The following is a 21,261-nucleotide window of genomic DNA, read 5'->3' as shown; positions in this document are numbered from 1 at the left end:
TGTTAAAGCTGATGTAACACGTCACCTTTTCCATGAGTTCTGGGTCCAAACACTCTATCAGATGACACGAAGAAACAACAAACGGTGCTAATATACACTTATAACATTACGTAATACTACCAAACATTTGGGATGCTGTGAGCATGAAGACTGTAGTGTTTGAAAACATTTAGCTTAAATGTATAATATGAATAAACAGTGCTCAGTAATGGCTGTTGAGATAGTATTCTCAAGTGAAATGAGCTGAGGCTTGGAACCGGAAACAGCATTCGTTGGTGCATTCGTTGGACGCATTAAGTCACCACTTAACAAGTGGTTAAGAATAGTGGGATCCAAAAGTCTGAGACCACATTAAAAATCAGAATTTTTTAAACATTTAAAACAATTTTCCACACTATAGGTCACTAACCAAATAAGTACAGCACTATAGCGTTCATGTCAGCTTGACATACCAAAAATTATATAAAATATATTTTTTTACTCAAATTATTAAGTGTCCCGTTATTTATAATTGGTATACACTAAAATACATGGTTCAAATTTTGGGTCAGTCATTTCTTTTTAAGACACAGTATGTCGTTTTTACCGCTAGAGGGCACATATTCAGAACAAACAACGAAACAAAGGCGTAGTTTGATGATGCTTTGATTGAGTGTGGAATCACAGGAGTTGTCGTCTTCATCCCCACAGCCGATGCAATCCGACGGGACTTGGGCAGAAATCATGTTCATTGATAAGCTGATGTATTAAAGATTCATTAACGTCACTGTAGTATGAAGGAGGGTTGGGTTGAAAGCCATGGAAGCCGAATGATAAAAAAAAAAAACAATACATGGCTCGAAAGCAGCAGAGCTTTATAATGCCACAGTCAACCGCTTTCGCTATTTCCTGTCATGCGTATGTGGGGTAAAGCAGTGCTGTTTTATCATACTAAATACATTTGAGTGTGTTAAAAGTTCTGTTATAATGCGTTTGTCACCTGTCTAATAAAACGCATAACATATTAAAGGGCCTTTGGTGTTTCCATGTTTTCTACAAAATAAATCAAGGGTGTATGACGTCATTGGCAGGAGATGCAATGACAAGCAATGGGACACTAATTTCTTATTCCTCTGAAATTAACATTCTTGGAAACATTTGGGAAACATTTGTAAGTACAGAAGTCAGCAAAACATATAACACTGTTCTAGTGTTTTTTGGATATTTTAAATAAAAAAATCTTACATATTGTGCCTTTAAGAAATTAATACTTGCATTCAGCATGGACACATTATTTTTATTTGCTACAAAAGATAATAATAAATGCTGTTCTTATAAACTTTCTGTTTACCATAGATTCCTCAAAAAAATTCCCCCAAAATATTAAGCATCATATTAAAAAAGTTCTCAGCACTGACAATAGAGGGTTTGCACTTACGTCATGGTTTGGTCAGTTACCGGATGTGGGGCCATATTGAAGATACTCAAATGTAAACAACAGCATTGATTGCATGGTTAATGTACTACTGAATACGTTGTTTTGTTCATTTATGCTCTCTAAACCACAGAAAAAAAAAACATGTGGAAGCTGTTAAATCATATAGAGAAGAAAAGGGAGAAATAATTTGATAAACTAAAGTTATTCCACGGTAAAGATACGTATAAGAGGTATTAATTAAAATATTAGTCTAATATTTCACCTACCTGACCAGAAATGATAAGAACAAACATGAATGTTGTCAAGATTCTTGCTCTGGAAATCCTGGTTCAGTTTGGCCAACCGCAAATGCCTTTTGTTCCTCAGACAGTTTTTGTACTCTTCTACAAAGTTTTGTTATAACTTTTGACAGTCTATAGTACTCCAAATGTTTTTTCCGGTCCGACCAGTTAGTAAAGCCCAAAACATGACAATAATTGACCATTACAGCAGCTATAATCAGCTAAATATGCAAGTTTTGAAGTTTTGTTCGGTTTAACATTTTTAACATTCAGTGTTGCCAATATGGCTTTGTGACACTCTGGCTGCTGTAAATTCAGCTTTGCCATCACAGAATTACATTGTAAAATATATTTAGCAACAAAACAGCTATTTTAAATTGCAATAATCTATCACAATATTACTGTATGAAATACATACTGCCTTGGTGAGCATAAGAGACTGCTTTCAAAAACTGATTTTCAAAAAACAAAACAATCTTACTGACCCCAAACTTTATAAAGGTACATTAAAAATTTAAATAGTAGAATTAAACTAGACATTTGCTCTAGTGGTCTCAGACTTTGGCACCCCAGTGTATATAGAAATTGGTGTCTTAAAAAAGTCTAGCAGTGTCTAGCTGAATATCGAACAGTGAAATGTGTTCCCTCTGTTGGTTATGAACGTGTCAAAAACACTGGGTGGCCGTTTAGTGGGTCCCAGCTGCTGCCAGCAGTTCTTATGCTGCAAATGTCCGCCATGGCCTTGAATCACACAGAGCAAATTTCACATCAAAAGCAACAGACTTCACACAGGCGCCGAACTGACGTACTCTCTCGGAGCTGAGGGAGAATGTGGAAAACCTTTTTTAAAAGAAGACTGAGCTACATGCATCTACTGTCTGGGAGTAAAAATGTGTTATTCGGTAACAAAAAAGGCCCAATTTTCTTCCTGTCCTTCAAACTTGGCTGAATGCTAAAAGAAGAAAATGGGACAGGGTAGGTACCCACAATTACAATTTACATATTCACATCAGGGCTGTGTTTTGGCTGGTTCTGTGACCACAAACAGCTTTAGCCTACAGCATGTGTGTGACTACAGCTTACTGTAGTAAACAGCCTCAGCCATTAGTGCTCCAAAGGTGTCAGAAAAATTTCACTCAGTATGTCAGCGCCCTGATTATCAACACTGAAATCCTGCCGGCTGCTGCAAACTCGCCTGAATTTCTCCTGGAGGTGCTTTACACGACCATTCATTTTAATAACTGACTTCATAACTTGCCTCATTGCAAACATGAACTTTAGCTGCAGGACAGTTTAAAAGTTAGCATCCCTACCCGCCTTTGTTTATCCGGCTAAATTACAAAACAATTGTGCTCCACAAGGTCATTTCCAATGCAGAGTCATGCAATTTTCATACTACGGGCCTTTAAAGAACACTGCTGAATAAACAGGCACTGCTGCATCACTTCATTTCACCGTGCGGCATGATGCAAAGTAATTTTGTCCTTTCTAGTGGCTTCATTACAGTCTAATGTGTTCTTCAGGACACTTCATAACCGAAATGTACTTGGATGGGAAAATGAGGGGTGGCGAATCAAGCAGAGCTTGATGAATTAGATGACATTTCCATGCATCTGAAGGTCGAGTGGTTTGTCAACATCGGTGAAACCTTGAGATGAATGACTGGCTGCGAACCTCGCTGTGAACGTCATTGTCCAACCAGAGCAAAACACATAGGGAGGTTTGTGTACGTATATTCCATACAATTCGTTGTATTCAAATGGCTGAGTCTCTTAAACGTGTGAAGGAATCTTTTAGTGTGTGTTTACGTGTGCCTAGGGCTTTTATAGATAGTTAGTTGTCCAAAGTGGCCCATTCTAAGCTCCTCGTTAACATGCGCTTGTTGCCAGATAATTAAAGTCACGCAGGACCATTTTCAGTATCATTTACCACACGCGATGCCGCTTATTAGTTGTAACAAATAAACATACTGAATAAAATTACCAGAGAGTTATTGGAGATTATTTTCAGCGAGCTGGATCCAGTTAAGTTTACAATACCCACACCAAACATGTTTGCATTTACAAGCTAAAAGAGCCCAGAAAAATGTTCATAAGCCCCATCAAATATCAAATAAAAACAGCTCCACCAATGGACCAATAAAAGTCCACAAAGAATGAAATTAATGCAAATTAACTAAAAGTGTTAATCCACAAAGTATATCTATTTCACTGCTGCTCGAAGAAGAAAAACAAAATGACACTCCCCTCTGGAAGCTTGTGTTGAAGAGCCTTCAGCTCTGCTATCTGTGTTGAGAGAGTGAGAGAGAGAGAGAGAGGGTGAAGAGGTGCAGTATTCTGCATTCATCTCCTAAGGGAAGGATTAAAGCAAAGGGGTTTGTTGCTCAAAACAGAGATGAACATATTCGCTCTTTGTTTGACTATGAAGGTTTAGATTCATTGTGCAAGCAGACGAAAATACTCACTGTTTGTTTGACTGCAAGATTTGGATTGATTGTATACAGGCTATGTGGTGATTTTTGATAAACAGTTGATTGTGTGCTCACAGTTTTATAGCAGTCTGACAGTTTTATTTACTTCCATTATAATGAAGAAGGCTTAACAGCAGCAGTTATCCATCAGTATTAATTCCAGAAACCTGACAGTTGACTGACACAAAGCTAAAAAGAATAAATGTGTCATTTTTTTCAGGAACAACTTACCTGTCAATACATAAAAATAGATAAATCTAAAGAGAATTGGAGATGCACAGACGTACATGTCTGAACAAGGAGTTCCGGGTATCAACACAAATTTTACGAAACAGTACACTTTGCTTCGTAATGCGTCCAAGTGTACAAACAAACCCCAAAGATCAGCAAAAGGCAGTGCCAAGTGTGTGACATTCGACATAATTCAGAGCACAGGGTAATCTTCCAACCAAGCAAACATGCCAGCCCTTCATGCTCTGCTAGACCGCAGACCAGAATACACTGAGTGACATTTATGTTCTTTTATTTTCCGCTTTAATGTTGCCTTACCCTCTCCGCAATGACATTTCCATGCACTAACCAGAACAAAGATTTTCACTTGTGCGATTCATTTGATATTTAAGCATATGCTGCTTTTTCACACGGTAATTAAACTGTGGAAGCGAAGACAGAGGAGAAATGCACATCCATTACTCGGCCCAGCCCGTGCACAGGGCTTGATGAATTTTTAATATGTATTTGTAGCTGGTTAGATTTTAGGATTTTAGTCTAGAGAGATTCAAGCCCCTTCCTGAGCATGAGGGTACAACAATATTAACAAATTAAAACATCTCAGTTTCTTCAGTTGATACAAATCAATAATGGGGGAAGTAAAATTTTGATTTGCATAACCAGTATATGTGACCCTGGACCACAAAACCAGTCTTAAATAGCACGGGTATATTTGTAGCAATAGCTAAAAATACATTGTATGGGTCAAAATTATACATTTTTCTTTTATGCCAAAAATCATTAGGATATTAAGTAAGCATCATGTTCCATGAAGATATTTTGTAAATTTCCTACCATAAATATTGCATAACTTCATTGATTAGTAATATGCATTTGCTAAGAACTTTAAAGGCGATTTTCTCAATATTTCGATTTTTTGCACCACCAGATTCCAGATTTTCAAAAAGCTGTATCTCTTCCAAATATTGTACTAACAAACAATTAATCAATGAAAAGCTTATTTATTCAGCTTCCACGTGATGTATTAATATCAATTGACCCCTATGACTGGTTTTGTGGTCCAGGGTCACATATGTGACCTGTGCTGGCCAAATGAGTCGGAATGAGCAAAAAAATATTTTCACATTCTCCATTAAAATACAAAATGATATATGACTTGTAGGAATTGGGCAAAAAACAACTGAGCTACAACCGTTTAAAGGTGGAACTGATTTTGAGAAAAATCAAGCTAAAGCAAAATCACCAAGCAACATAAATTTTTTCCTCCAATTCTTTTCTTAATAATAATTACTATATTATTAATCACAATATAGCTATTTTTGTTTTATCTTTGCTATTAAAAATAAGAACAAAGATCAACAAAGAAATAAACCGTAGTTTAATAAAGATCAGTGAGTGATTTGATTAACATTGAGACTGATTTATTTTAAAACCGACTGAAATGCATGGATCTAATATTATATTACGCATCAGATTTTTCCCCAACCATTAACGAACGTTCATGTAAGACATAACAGATTATGTTTGTGTGAATCTCGCCAAGACATATTTTGCGATAATGTACTTTGTAGGGAGATCGCACACTCTCAAAGAGGCGCGTCTTATACGTGCTTTGCAAATGTCAGCATGTGTTTGAAAATCATATTTCATTAGTTTGGACTCACGTCATTGAGAATTCAATATGAATATTCACAAAGCTGGAATGCTGTGCTTTGCAACAATAGACCTACAACTTGTGGTGAGAAGCAGCAGCAGCCATCGAGACGTGAGCAGAGAAAAAGGTACTTCTCTCAGAAAACGTACAAATAAAGCTCATTTTAGATGTTAAATTACTATTTGGAGCATTGGGATCACTAGAAGAGGGTTTAATTAACTCATTTTTGTGAAAACCTCAAATTGACTTCTCTTGCCTGTCTGTAGCTTAAAATTAGAACGTGTGCATTCCGACTCATTTTAAGGTTAAATTTTCAATAAATAAGCTTTCTATTGATGTATAGTTTGTTAGGATAGGACAATATTTGGCCGAGATACATCTATTTGACAATCTGGAATCGGAGGGTGCAAATAAATCAAAATACTGAGAAAATCACCTTTAAAGTTGTCCAAATTAAGTTCTGAACAATGCATATTACTAATCAAAAATTACATTTTGATAGGTTTACATTAGGAATTTTACAAAAAATCTTAATGTAACATGATCTTTACTTAATATCCTAATGATTTTTGACATAAAAGAAAAATCAATAATTTTGACCCATACAATGTATTTTTGGCTATTGCTACAAATATACCCCAGCGACTTAAGACTGGTTTTGTGGTCCAGGGTCACATTTGTGATATTTGTAATGGCAACATATTTGAAAGTAAAATGTGTTAAACTTTTTGAAGTAGGACGTGTTGAAAGTTTTGATAACACTTCACACCAGTGTTAATTTTGACAGCAAATATTGATTTAGTTTTAGCCAGTCTTTTGACTAAAGTGCCAGTTTTAGTCATATTTTAGTCATCTGAATTGTTTTGAGTTTTAGTCTAGTTTTATCATATTTAGTCGACTAAATCTACAGTAGATTTAGTTGGCTAAACTCTAATGGGTTTATTTATAGTGTAATGCATTTATTAAACATTTCTCTAAAATTACCAAACTCATTATGTAGGTTTCATATTAAGGTTTTATCATGACCGACAGATTTATCTGCTGTAATACGCAACATGCTTTTATATTAAAATTAAATTAAACCCCTTCTCATAAAGAAACAACATATAGGCTAATTATGCATTCTTTAGAACAACTTGTTTACCACATTCTTCATTCTCACAAGCAGACATTTATGTATATAAATAAATTTAGATTAATCTTTATTAGGGTTACTAAAGTGACTCAGTCAAAAGGAGTGAGTGATTTTCTGTCCTTCTTTTGTTGCTTGATTAACGTCAATGCTACAGACAAAAGCAACTAAACGCTGTTGTCCCTTTAAAACCAAACGCACGGATACAATGTAATGAAACATGTCTGATAGTCTTTCGATTGTTTATGTTCACCTAAGATGTAACCAATTATGTTAACGTAAATACTCATCAAAACGGACAATTCAACATTATTTTTTATGTATTTCTCCGTTCATGGGACGCAAAAGAGTAGCCTACTCGTGTGCTGTGTGAGAGGCGCTCAGAAAACTGGACCTTTTGCGTCGTCAAATTTATCTATATGTCTACTCTTCTCTTACTCCCAGATATTGACATTTTTGAAAGTTTTTTAGACGTGCAGCAAATGTATGCCAGCTTATGTTTACAATCTCTCCCACAGGATAGATCAATAAGCTATGATACAGTTCATATGTACGCATCTAACCTCCTTACCACGCAGCTCCTTACCATTAGTTATTTAAAGGGATAGTTCACCTGTCATTAATTACTCACCCTAATGTCGGTCCAAACCAGTAAGACCTTTGTTCATCTTTGAAACACAAATTAAAATATTTTTATGAAATTTGAGAGTTTTCTGACCCTGCATTGACAGCAACACAACTACCATGTTCAACGCCCAGAAAGGTAGTAAGAAAATCCTTAAAATAGTCCATGTGACATCAGTGGTTCAACTGTAATGTCATGAAGTTACAAGTATATTTTTGTGTGCAAAGAAAACAAAGATAATGACTTTATTCAACAATTTCTTCTCATCCGTGTCAGTCTTTGTCACGCGTTCATGAGAGTTCCACGACGCATGCTAAGAATAAAAACTATGTGTGTTAAAATGTGATGGTAAAGGAGAATTTTCAGCAGCCATCACATCAGTTTTCAGTTTCACATCAATCAACTGAATAGAAGAACATATATATATTAAATAGCATTTTTTGAAAAATAAATAAATAAATAAATAAATTAAATTCAAATAATTACAAAATAAATTGATTTAAAGCATGCTGACATTTAGAATTTTTGAGAGGCTGAGAAAATGAAAGACAGGGATCTGAACCTCTCCTAGACGGGCCTAGCAACAGCTATGATTTGTGGCGACATATTTGATGTGTGGCTTGGAAACTGGCCGCAGAATATCGTTGTGCACCCCGATTAAAATCCAGTCAGATACCAAAGACAGACGAGCGCTGTGCTCCTCTTCAGGGCTTATCACTTTCTTATTGCCTCTAAGCCACGGGGAAGAGGAAGTTCTGAATGAAAAATAAGCTAGAGCAGAATTTCTTGCGGCACATGTAAACAGCGTGCCAAAGAGTATATCCATCTTTCTGCATTAGCTTATTTTATTGGTAAGCATGAATTTAGCTTGATGCAAAAGTGCAAATGTATCCATACGGATAGGTTTTTACTCATTATCAAACACAGCAGACTTCCCGCCAAAACCAGAGGAACAAGATAATTAGTCATGCCGGGCTAGGGCCTGGGAAGCAATCTGACAGAGGAATATATTGATTTAGGGGGGAGGGTGAAGCAAACAGCCGAAGTTAGGGGTTACTATCAATCTTCTCCTCCAAGTCTATCAGTATATGATGAAGCACGTATACACGCTCGCTCACATACACTCGTTCCAACAGCTCGCCGGACAGCTTGTCAGAAAGAGACAAATGTAAGTGGGAACTAATGTCTCTGTGGACTCGGAAGGGAGTTTACAGCCTGCAAACATTAGGGCCCTGCTTCTTTTCGGCAAGTTTAAAGCCATCCCTTGAGCTGGAGACTTTTCGGATGTAGTCGGATAGCTAAATCGGAGGATGATGAGAGGAATGGTAACGGGGAAAAAATCCCTGCGAGTGAAACGCCGCCTCTGCATTCATAATACAGCGATCAGTCTCAGGTGTGGGTTGTCTTATGGAACACTGCTGCTGATGTGTTTAGCGTAAAGAGCGCTGATCTATTTGCCGGGGATTCGAATAGCCCCACTGCGATTGGTTGTGTGTGTACGTGTGCTCGCTCCGTCTGTCCTTGTCTCCTTCACACAAACATAAATGCACACAATGGCCCCTACGTCCCCTAAAAGTAGGAATGGCTTGAGGATAAGTATGTTTACAGCTATGCCTCTCACATGAAATTGCGTCTCCGTGCATCAGCAGGCATGCTGAAGAAGAGATAAACTGTTATGCGGGCAGCTGAAGGCTGAGGCTTTGAGCGGAGGATTTTAATGTATCGGTAGTTCAGCGGTTCAATAATCTGTGGAGACCTGCGACAGCGGAACTGGGCGGCTAATTGACGGGCTGTTTGGACAGAGCCGCGGGAACGCGGTCACTTTCACGCTCCCTCAGTCCTGTGTTTCTGTCAGGAAGACGGAAGAAAGAGCGGGGGGAACGCGGAGAAGAGCCAGACGTTGAGCCCGCAGGGGGACCTGATGTCACTCACACAGCACAGAGCTCTCGGGCAGCTCTCGGAGAGAAAGACATCCTACCTCAGGAGCGGAGAGTGCCAGCTCCTCGCTAACACAATGTGAAACACCTGTTACTGCCAAAAGCCCTCACATGTCTCGTACCTCAAGCAGACTCGACACCGCTCCATCTCCAGAACTTTTGGCTGCTTCTGCAGCTACTGTACTCGTGCTTCACTTTTGCACGGCGCCTGAACAAAATCGTCGTTTGATGTTTTAGTAAAGCAGACAGATAAAGAGAAAACTGTGGGATCGGAACATGATGCAAGCTGGATTCAAACCCATGTTTCTCACATGAGCACCATGGCTCAATGTGTCTGAAGCAAGGAGGTCTTAAATATTAGGCAAAGCTATGTGTTAATTTGCAGCAATGACACTGGCTCAGTTTGCATCCAAAAGCACAGAACTATGCTATTTCAAATTTCTAAAACATTTCATTAGCAACTGTCCTGAACTGTAATATGAAAGGTAGCAGGAGAAAAATCAATGTCACACTTTTAAAAGCTCTCCAAAAATAACTACTGTAATATAATCAAATATGTGTGAATTAATGTAAAATTGTTTTACTGACTTGAGGTCAGTTTTTTTCTAATAAGGACCATTAAATTGAGCAAAAGTGACAAGTAGAGATATTTTAACACTTTACAAAAGCATTTGTTAACATTGGTTAATTAACTACGAATGAATAATGAATAATATATTTATTACATTATTCATTAATCTTTGTTAAAGGGATAGTTCACCCAAAAATGAAAATGTGATGTTTATCTGCTTACCCCCAGGGCATCCAAGATGTAGGTGACTTTGTTTCTTCAGCAGAACACAAACAAAGATTTTAACTCAAACCGTTGCAGTCTGTCAGTCATATAATGTGAGTGGATGGTAAAAAAAAGTAAAAAGTAAAAAAAACAAAACATGCACAGACAAATCCAAATTACACCCTGCGGCTCGTGACGATACATTGATGTCCTAAGACACGAAACGATCGTTTTTTTGCGAGAAACTGAACAGTATTTATATTAGTGGTGGGCCGTTATCGGCGTTAACGTGCTGCGTTAACATGAGACTCTTATCGGGCAATAAAAAAAATATCGCCGGTAATCTATTCTCAAATTTGGGTTGGGAGCTGGGTCTAAACTACGCAAGCTATGATGACTTTCACCTTGATAGTTTAACGCGGATGTATACCAAAGACTATAGAATATGGTCGCGCGTTTACGTCTCCTCCGCCAAAACACAGACGGGATCGCGTCGTCCTCCATTCATAAAAACCGAATCTACTATAGCGCGAAATGCCACGTAAATTTGTCGTTTTTTGGATTCATAAATCAAATATGGTCTGTCACTTAATTCAAATCGCGATATGGACTAGTGTCTGTGAAAACTGAAATGCAAAAAGACCGTTTTAATATGAATCCGGTATGTTCCGTTTGCCTAGCTGTATGTATGAATGGTGGAGATGGGCTTTTACTACACGCATACTGAAACACATGTGACGCTCCCGGTAATTTTTGGCATTTGCATCTCACATGAACAGATAAACTCAATCTCCAAAACTGCTGTGAGTGTCACTTATACCGTTTCATTTGAGAAAACTCGCATCATATCATACTGTATACACATAAACTTCACGGCAACCTGTCAAAATAAAAGTACGGTGTAACATGTAACCCCCCCCCCCCCAAAAAAAAGCTGGAAACGCAGGGGAAACACTGGCTACCATAGATATATATACGTAGATGTATATTTTTTATCACACTGTACAACATTAATACTGTTTTTTAATTACAGTAAGGGCTAAGTTTAGGGTCGGGTAGGTGTAGACGTTAAAAAAACACAATCTAATAGGTAGAAAAAATAATTTCATTGTTAGTTAGTTAGTAAACACAAGTACATCTTACTGAACATAATTTATTTTCATCAACAAATTATCATAGAACAGCTTTATCGAGCAGTTTGTGATGCAGTTTGGAAACAGGAGATGAGCCCCTGGTCTAATGCGCCACCTGGCTTGAGAAAACCATTCTCAAAGACTTACTTTTAGTCATTATTTGGGTAGCACACATAATCTGAATGCCTTCGGCAGAATTCAAATTAGCCATTTTAATCTAGATTAATCTAGATTAAAAAAATTAATCTATGCCCACCCCTAATTTATATCATTTTTTTTTTACCTTTGATACACAGCCACATCCATCTGTCCTGAGCACGAGCTTTTCATCCGGCTCGTTACACGTGTATGCGCTCTGGCGTATGAAAAGTCAGTGAAAAGTCCCGGATGAGTTTGCGCAAGCAAACGTAATCTTTTATCTTTAAATCGGTTTGAACAATCAGAATAAGCGCAAGTAATTACCATTTTGAATAGCCGCTATACCCACAATCTCTGTGCACTGTGTAAACAATGAGTGTAATGTACACGCGACAGATTGCTTCCGGCGTTTGCGTATACTACGCCAGAGCGCGTATACATGTAACGTGCCTGCTGCTAAACTCGTGCTCAAGACAGATGGACGTGGCTGTTTATCAAAGGTAAAAAATTATATAAATACTGTTCAGTTTTTCACAAAAACCGATCGTTTCGTGTCTTAGGACATCAATGTCTCGTCACGAGCCGCAGGGTGTAATTTGCATTTGTCTCTGCATGTTTTTTTTTTTTTTTTACTTTTAAAGGTTTGGTGCCCATCCACTCACATTATATGACTGACAGACTGCACCGGTTTTCGTTAAAAATCTTCGTTTGTGTTCTGCTGAAGAAACAAAGTCACCTACATCTTGGATGCCCTGGGGGTAAGCAGATAAACATTCAAATTTTCATTTTTGGGTGAACTATCCCTTTAATGTTAGTTAATATAAAAAGTCTGTTGTTCTTTGTTTGTTCATGTTAGTTCACAGTGCATATTGTTAATAAACACAACTTATGATTTTAATAATCAATTAAGATTGACCAAGAATAATAAATGCTGGAGTATTGTTCATTCTTAGTTCATGTTAACTAATGTAGTTAACAAATTTTAACTAATGAACCTTATTGTAAATTGTTACCGATATGTTTAATGTTTCAAAATAATTATATTTTAAATAATATCCGCTCTTTTCCACAAAAATATTAACCCATGTGCTGCGCTGAAAATCCTTTTTTGATTTGGTTTTCCATGCTTAAAAATGACCAGCCTTTTCAAAATTGTGCATTAATCTCCCAATATGCTATATCATGTCCAAATCTTGGATTCATTCTCATTTTTGACTGGGAACACCATAAACGTCACAAGGTGGGAAGAAAATCTCAAAAAAGTAGAAAAAAATATTACAATTTTAAAGAAGCTGTTATATTCTGTGTGAGCAATGTCAGTAAGTTTGAGTCCTACACTCTTAAAAATAAAGGTGCTTCACGATGCCATAGAAGAACCTTTTTGTCTAAATGGTTCCATGAAGAACCTTTAACATCTGAAGAACCTTTCTGTTTCACAAAAGATTCTTTGTGGCAAAAAAAGGTTCTTCAGATTATAAAAAGGTAAGAAAGAGATGGCTCTTTAAAGAACCTTTGACTGAATGGTTCTTTGTGGAACCAAAAATGGTTCTTCTATATGGCATCGCTGTGAAGAAGCTTTAAAAGCACCTTTATTTTTAATAATTATTTTTAATAGTGTATGCGATAACAGAAAAATAATGACAAGATGAGGGTTAAGCAGCACAAATACGTGTTTGATATTAATAATAAGAAATGTTTCTTGAGCAAAAAATCTGCATATTAGAATGATTTCTGAAGGATAATGCGACACTCAAGACTGGAGTAATGACTGCTGAAAATAATATATACATATAATATATTTTCAAATACAAAAGAGTTTGCAGATGGTGGAGGCTAGTCGTGGCATCTACCGACACATGCTAACCGGCTAAACCTTGACCCCTTGATCTGGAGCACATGTGCTAACAACTTGATCACAGCATTAACCAAAGGACAGAAAGATAATATTTAAAGAAATTTACTCCATAATGAAGCAGCAATGCTGCAAAATGCACAAGACAGACACCTGAAATTTTGAAAACTCTGAAGTGGCTTGTTGTATTAAAGGCATGTCACCATACCCCAGGAGCCATTTGCTTACATATTCAGTTCTTTTAAATCTATTACAGCATGTACCTCTGAACACTTCTGTTCCAGACTGACATGACAAACGCTAACAGTGGCCCTATAATAATGCCGGTCCTCACCCTGGGCTTTAGATCATTCTAGGTCAGTGTCACTCAGTTATCCATAGGATATGCACAAGGGATGTGTCCTTGCTCAAAACTAAATCGGAAAATGCATCTGCAAACACAGCAAACAGGAGAGCAAACACACACAGTGGAGCAGGCTAAAAGAACCAAAGACCTCCGTGTACGTGCCGGACTGAGCTAAACCACTCGCAATCCCCTTCACCGCCAGGAGACAGTTAGGTGGAAAGGAAAATTGAAGCACAGCTATTTATATTCAATTATGTCTAAACATCTTATTATGATATCTAGTGTGAGCAATTATCATGAGTCAATAACAGCTGAGTGTTTTAATTATACCCCATGTCGAGGGGAACAGAAAGCAAATAATGCAGCAAATCACACACATGCACAAACATGCAGACACAAAATGTTTTTCTATCATGATGAGGACTTTCCAAAGACATCTTTTGTTTTTATACTAAACTAATAATGCTTACTATCCCCCACCTAATCCTAAACCTAAATCTCACAGAAACTGTTTTGCATGTTTATAATTTTATTATTAGTTTTACTTTGCTTGCTGGGACATTTGGTTCCCAAAAAGCACAAATCAAGATCATGTTGGCCAATACACAAGGTTTATTTTACTCAACTAGTTTTCTGATTTATTGCATTCCTCATATACATTAATGAGCACACTCTCTACATTATGAAAACTGGTAAAAATAAAAATAATAATAAAAAAACTATTAATCTCAGCAATTCCAAATTGTTAATGTTTTTCTATTATTAAAGCAAAAAAAAAAAAAAAAAAAAGAGGCTGCATAAGCACATTTATTCAGCAACCATCATTGCAAACAGTACCATCAATATTCACATTTGGATTTATGACAGTTTGTCACTCAGGTTTGCTCGCAGATTTAGACATGGCAAACAACGGTTGTGTAAATGAACACACACTTGCTATATTACACTTTCGCAATATCGCCACTGAGATTGCTAAACTTCAACTGAGTTTTCAGATCATCAGCACTTTTTTGTAGTGCTATGCAGAAAATGTGTCTATTTAACTTTATTTTGGGGTTTTAAACTCTGGCATCTGGCAACCCCAAGCATGAAAGCTGGTGGAAGCTTGTTACCAATGCAGAAATGTCAACAGAAAAAATACCAGTACACTCTTAAAAATAAAGGTGCTTTAAAAGGTTCTTCAGAGCGATGCCATAGAAAGAACCATTCAGTCAGAGGGTTCTTTAAAGAACCATCTCTTTCTTACCATTTTATAATCAGACATTAAAAGTTCTTCATGGAACAATTTAGACGAAAAAGGTTCTATGGCAACGTGAGGCACCTTTATTTTTAAGAGTGTAGGCCAATATCAACGACTATGCTTAATTGAGTGAAAGAAGCAGAAATCATAATCACGGTGAAAATACATGGAATCGTCCAGCCCTACCTTGAAATATGATTAGTGCCCCTTTTAACCTCTGACAATGTCAGAAATTCAAAAACCTATTCAAAGACTTATTTTAAATAAATGCAAATTCCATGAACACTCTAGACTGCTGCTCATACAATTTTAAATACATGTCACGCATGTCTTTTGCAATAAGCTTTCTAGAAAGAGGAAATTCTTGTATTCACAAGTGACAAAATGCTATATTAAATTGAATGTGGTTACATAAGTCATTTACATCTATGAGGCAGAATGGAAATGCTATTTTTATTAACATCAGCATAAATCAAAGACCATAAATTAAACATTTGTGCTTAGCAACGAAGGAATATGAAATGAATATGCACAACCAATTTCCTCTTTGATTTTTTTTGCCCTTTTGTTTGATGATAAAACTGTGTGATGATCTGTCTGTTTGCAAGTACCTCTGTTCTTTTGATATAATGATTATTGTTGCAGCGTTTCTGACCGGGAAGAGCTCTAGGACACTGGGCGTGGGAATGACAAATGAACAGCTCATATTATGAGTGCAATTGCTGAAACCAAGTAGTGGGGCTAAATGCCAGGGATGTGATTGATCGAAAATATACCGCTTTCCCTGCTGATGCAGTCATTAAATAAACGCAGCATCTGGAATAGGCTAGACACGAACATGCCGTGTGCTCTTTTCCTCAGGCTAGTGATCCACACGCACCCAGAGGCCAGCAAACTCAGCTAAGGTCAGCTCTTATACTTTATGCTAAAAATATCAGTCGGTCTGCTGTTAATACGAAGCTTCTGGGATAGTCGCAGTGATCCAGTTTACATCTGCAATCTAGTTACACTAGAAAGGCTAAAGAGACGCTTCTCAAAAATCGCTCCTTGTTTTTCTGCCCGGGTTGCGCAGCCCGTGGGATGGAGGAAGTGTCTCGTCATGCGTGGAGACAGCAAGATGCCTGTAACTAATCTAACTGACAGTCTCTCAGACACAGATCACAGGGCTGAAGGGAGAGAACGGTAGAGTAGGGAACTTTCCAAGCAGATTAATTTATAAAGAAGTCCTTCTGTGGCTCGTAAGACGCCCGTGCTGACACGGGATAGCCCGTCCTATCTTCTAAAACAAATACTTATTAAAGGTTCGCTTAAAATTGGTACAAATCTGTCCTCATTTACTCTCCCTCGTGTTGTTTTAAACCTGTATGACTTTCTTTCTGCAGTAATGCACAAATAGAGAAATTTTGAAGAATGTACTGCTGTTTTTTATGAAGTTACGATGAATGGGAATTGAGGCACTGATGGAAATGATGTAAAAGCACCATAAAAGTGTCATATAAAAAGTCCATTATGTAACCGTTGCTTGATGAATTTTCTTGGACGAAAATCAACAGAAATCCACACAACATGAATTTCACCAAGCAGATTTCGCAACACATACAAGTTGGACATCGCAACACTACTGACAACAGACAATGTACCTTTTTTGCCCATGAAATTTTGCTTGTGATTGCAACTTAACCTTTTGAAATCATACAGTGTTACAGTTTTCTATAAGGAATATAAAGGGACAGTTCACACAAGAATAATAATTTGCTGTTAATTCACTTACCCTCAGGCCTTATCCAAGATGTAGTTTTTTTTTGTTTTTTTTCCTCAACAGAACAGTAAAGAAGACTTTTAGCTGAAAATGTCGTCTGAAGCTTTGCCTGAAAAGTCCGCTGAAGTGATTTAAACACGTCACCTCCTTTCCTTTCCTTTATTTTATGTGTTGACGTAATTTCAGCTGAAACAGGAAGACAGGATGGGACATTTCAAGCAGGCCCACCCCTGTTTTTAAACAGCCAATAGCGTCACAGCTTGGGCCGGAGTGACAGGTGACCGATTTCAGCCACAGCTTCAGCGTCTATTTATAGTGTAGGGGGCGGGACGCTTCAGATTCTAGAGAGCATTTGATTGGACAGAAAGGTTGATGAGGAGCTGAAATGAAGGGCGATGTCACCAAAACCGATCCATATTGGCGGAAGTTAGAGACTGTAAGTTTTGAATGATTCTATCTTGTAAATGCAAATTATGTCATTGCTTTGGAGCACACTAGCTTATAGATAACCTTTAGGCTAACATACATTTAGGCATTCATACTAAAAGCCAAAAAAGTTTTGTTTCAATTTTTATTTCATGTGGACTTGGATTAACGCTATGGATTAGAGGTAATAATATTGTATATAATATTCAGTTTCTTGCACATACTGATTGTTTCAGGCTTCTACATACTGTCAGGAGCCACGGATATTAATTATGTTTTGCCTATGCTTTTTTTTTTACTCTTAAGTGCTGGTAGCCGCTGACTTGCATTTTATGAATCACCAAGGACCAAGATTTCAGCTAAAAAAATCGTCTTTACTCTGCTACTGAAGAAAAAAGCCACCTACATCTTAAATGGCCTGACTAAATTAAGAGCCAATTTTCATTTGTGGGTGAACTATCTCTTTTAAGTTGATATTCAGTGATAAGGCGTCTCTCCAAAAGCTGTTAGCCACTGCTAATAAAAGTGCGTCACAAGAACCAACTCTTACCTGGTTAGTGAATGAATCACTCTGACCATATCAACTAACAGTAATATCACTCAAAAGAATTATTTGTTCATTAATCAGACATTTTTAATTCTCGTATTATCTCATAAGAACATATAAAAGAGATTTTGACTGAATTTAATTCAAAAACAACTTGAAGTTTGGTCTGTTCATTTGTCACAAACACCTATTCTGTGGTTCCAGAGGACTCACAAGTCAAACAGACTACTTTTATGACACTTTTATGGTGCTATTTTATTCTTTTTGAAGCTCGAAAGCTCCATTCCCAATTCAATGTTGTTACACTGAAATATTTTTTTTTGATTTTTTCCAACTGGGTTTCACAGAAGAAAGTAAGTCACACAGGTTTGGAACGGCATGGGGGTGAGTAAATTGTCTTTTAAGGTCTGATGCAGATAACTGGTGCCTCTTGAATTCATCTTTGAATTCTTCAACAAACAGCAAGCACAAACAACTGTGAGGACAACACTTCACATTTACCTGTCACAACTTTTACCGCTTTTCTCTTTCCAGCTTAGCTTTTATCTTTCTGCAGAAGCTTGGCATTTTCCCTGCCGTGGCCAAGGGGGAGAGAGACTGTACAGAAGGGGTGAAAGAAAGTAGCAGTGGAAGAGAGAAGCTGAGAGAGTCTAATTTCTTGTATCACATGAATGGTACTTAGAATCAAACATATGTATTTACAGAGGAACCTTGAGTAGAACAGAAGACTAAAACCCTACAACACATCAAAGGGTCACTCCATGTTTTCATCGGGATAGATCCATCTCGGGAAGGTATGTCCGACACATCCTATTAAGACTTGACAAATGTTCTTCGCCATTACCAAAGCAATATCCATTCATCCATCAGTACACATAGCCTAGCTTCAATAAATATGGCATGATGGACACATATAAGACCTTCAGGAGTAGACTTGGGCGGCTTACGGAATTTGTTTTATTCGTTTTAACCAATTTAGCTAATGCAAAAATCATGTATGATTTCAGACTCTAAATATTTAATTCCTACACTGACAGGATTGAAATACAACACTGAGAAAACTTCACTCAACGTATAGGTGGTATAAAAAGTGAGTGAGAGAGTTTTTTTACAAAGCAGTATTGTTGCCATGCACTGTTTTAGCAGCTGACACTGGTGGCAGTATCAAACAACAGAAAAGTACATAGAAAAATGCACCCTGCTCTTCTCCCTTGAGGAGAACAGCTGAATCCCCTGCTGTTGTCGGTACATTATAAGAAATCATGAGTACAGAGAAACAGGACCACTCCTGTGAACACAATGAGGGTACAAACCAGGTCTGTGCCCTATTTACAAAGACTATGTCCAAATGAATAGTCACTACAGGGGAAAACAGAAAAGAAAGCATATCTATCCACCTCACCACTGACAGAAACTGTTTCTCTTGTAATGATAAATTGAATTTGTTTGCAACACCTGCAGACTCCTCAGTTTCAACCGAGAACAGAACATTTGCTTCTAAAGTGCAAATAAACGGACTATTCCAGCAAAAGCGATACAGGATTTTGGATATTTATTGCATTTACACCTCCACCATGTTCTTGATTCTAATAATAAATGTCCCAAAGTAGTTTTTGCCATTTGCTTTTTTTCTAAAGTTAACTTTCTGTTAAGTTTGCAAGCTGATATCAGAAACTTTCCACAAGCTTACCACTGTAAAGTCTTCAGCCGAGCAGTTTTGCCCACTGAAGTTGCAGCTCTTCAGCATCTCTTCTAGCTGGTGACCCGTCCGGTTGAAGATGTCCTGCATGTCCGGTGCGGGATACTCCAAATCGGTGGGTTTGTGGCCGTCTTTGTTTTTGGGGGGCAAGCCGGTCAGGTTGGCCAGGTGGTAGATGTCGGCGTCGGTAAGAGCGGAAAAGCGGAAACGGTTGATGTTGCAGATGGTCACGGCGGGGAACACCATCTCCGGGGTGGCCTCCTCATTCAGCGCCGTGACGTGAGGATGCTCCAGGTAGGAGATGGCACACTTTGCCGCCTGGTATAGAAAGAGAGCCAGGGACACCAGGAACGCGAGAGCCCAGAGGGTCTGTCTGACGCCCAGCCGGCCCGACACAAAGATGTGGTTAATCCCATGGAGCGAGCAGGCATTGGCGAAGCCGGCCAGGTCCTTGGCTGGGGGGCTGCAGCTCTCCTCGATCAGGCTCTCCTTGTCCCCATCCTGGTTGCCTTTCTGCTTCTCATCCTCCTCTGCAAATTTGATTTTGCAAACAAATTCGATCGGCATGTGGGCAGCCAGGTCTGCGTTTGGGATGCTTGGATAACAGCTTGGAGCCCCAGTATCCACAAAGTCCCGTTGCTCTGCCGAACAAGATCTCAACTCCAGAAAGAAAGGAAGAGAAAAAAAGGCATGCAGAGGGAGAGCGAGAGCAAGAGCGGCCGCTGTTGTCGCGTGCAGTGGAGGGAACTGCTTCTGTCTCTCAGTTCCAGTTCTCCAGTGCTGATGCTCCTGCGCTCGGACTGCTCATCTGAGCACTTGTTCGGCACGCTTACGAGTCCTGCTTACCAGCTGTGATACACCTAGGAAAACAAAACACAACAACAACAAAAAAACATACAACACAGCTTCTATTTGCTTTAGAGCCACAGATGAAAATGCAGCATTTTGACTCAAGCTAAAAAAGAGGCTGGGGGGGGGGCTTCTTAATAATTCATGAGGAAGCAACACTGTGATTATTTCCTCTTCACCGGCACAAGCAGCGGCAACTCAAACACCCCCCACGCTCTCCGTCCTCTCGCTTTCTCTCTCTGTCTCCTGCTCTCTCTCTCTCTCACACACACACACACACACAGATGCGTACGTATACACTCGCTTCCCCTCTCGCTCTCTCTCTCTCACTTAATCCACTTGTTTGAGACGCTTTCTTACCCCTTGACCACAATAAGTTTCCATCAAAGGCTGCTTCGCTGAACATCCCGGACTAGATGAGAACGTCAGGGGGTCAGTGGATTTTAATGTCGTCCCCCCCACTCATCCACCCCCACCTAAGTCCCAGAAGACGTCCTAATTGCGACAATAATGAGCCGTGAGGACGGAGCGTAAACAGCTCACAACTCTGAACGATCAATCTTCAAGCGAAAAAAAAAGCAAAGAAAAAAGGAAACAGAGAAAGAAAGGATATTGATCGCACAGAAGCATCAGTCAAAGATTAAGGAAAGCAGTACAACGGTCCTTTCTTATCAGGAATTAATGGTAGCATCACCGGGCTCCGGCACGAATTTAAATTAGTGCCTGTTTCCCAATCTAGGATCGGATGAC

General features: G+C 38.4%; 1 protein-coding gene across 1 annotated transcript in view; it reads right to left on the bottom strand.

Annotated features, from left to right (window-relative positions):
* Nucleotides 1-20,676, bottom strand: part of asic4a (acid-sensing (proton-gated) ion channel family member 4a) — a 137,064-nt gene extending 116,388 nt beyond the window's left edge. The window contains exon 1 of the mRNA XM_073845571.1: nucleotides 19,654-20,676. Within this exon, the coding sequence (XP_073701672.1) occupies nucleotides 19,654-20,229 (576 nt within the window). The 5' untranslated portion in view covers nucleotides 20,230-20,676. The remainder of the gene's footprint in view (nucleotides 1-19,653) is intronic.
* Nucleotides 20,677-21,261: the final 585 nt, after the last annotated feature.

The sequence above is a fragment of the Garra rufa genome, chromosome 8 (genome assembly GCF_049309525.1).
Source record: "Garra rufa chromosome 8, GarRuf1.0, whole genome shotgun sequence".
Taxonomy (NCBI): Eukaryota; Metazoa; Chordata; class Actinopteri; order Cypriniformes; family Cyprinidae; genus Garra; species Garra rufa.
This window is presented reverse-complemented; position numbering and strand designations above follow the sequence as displayed.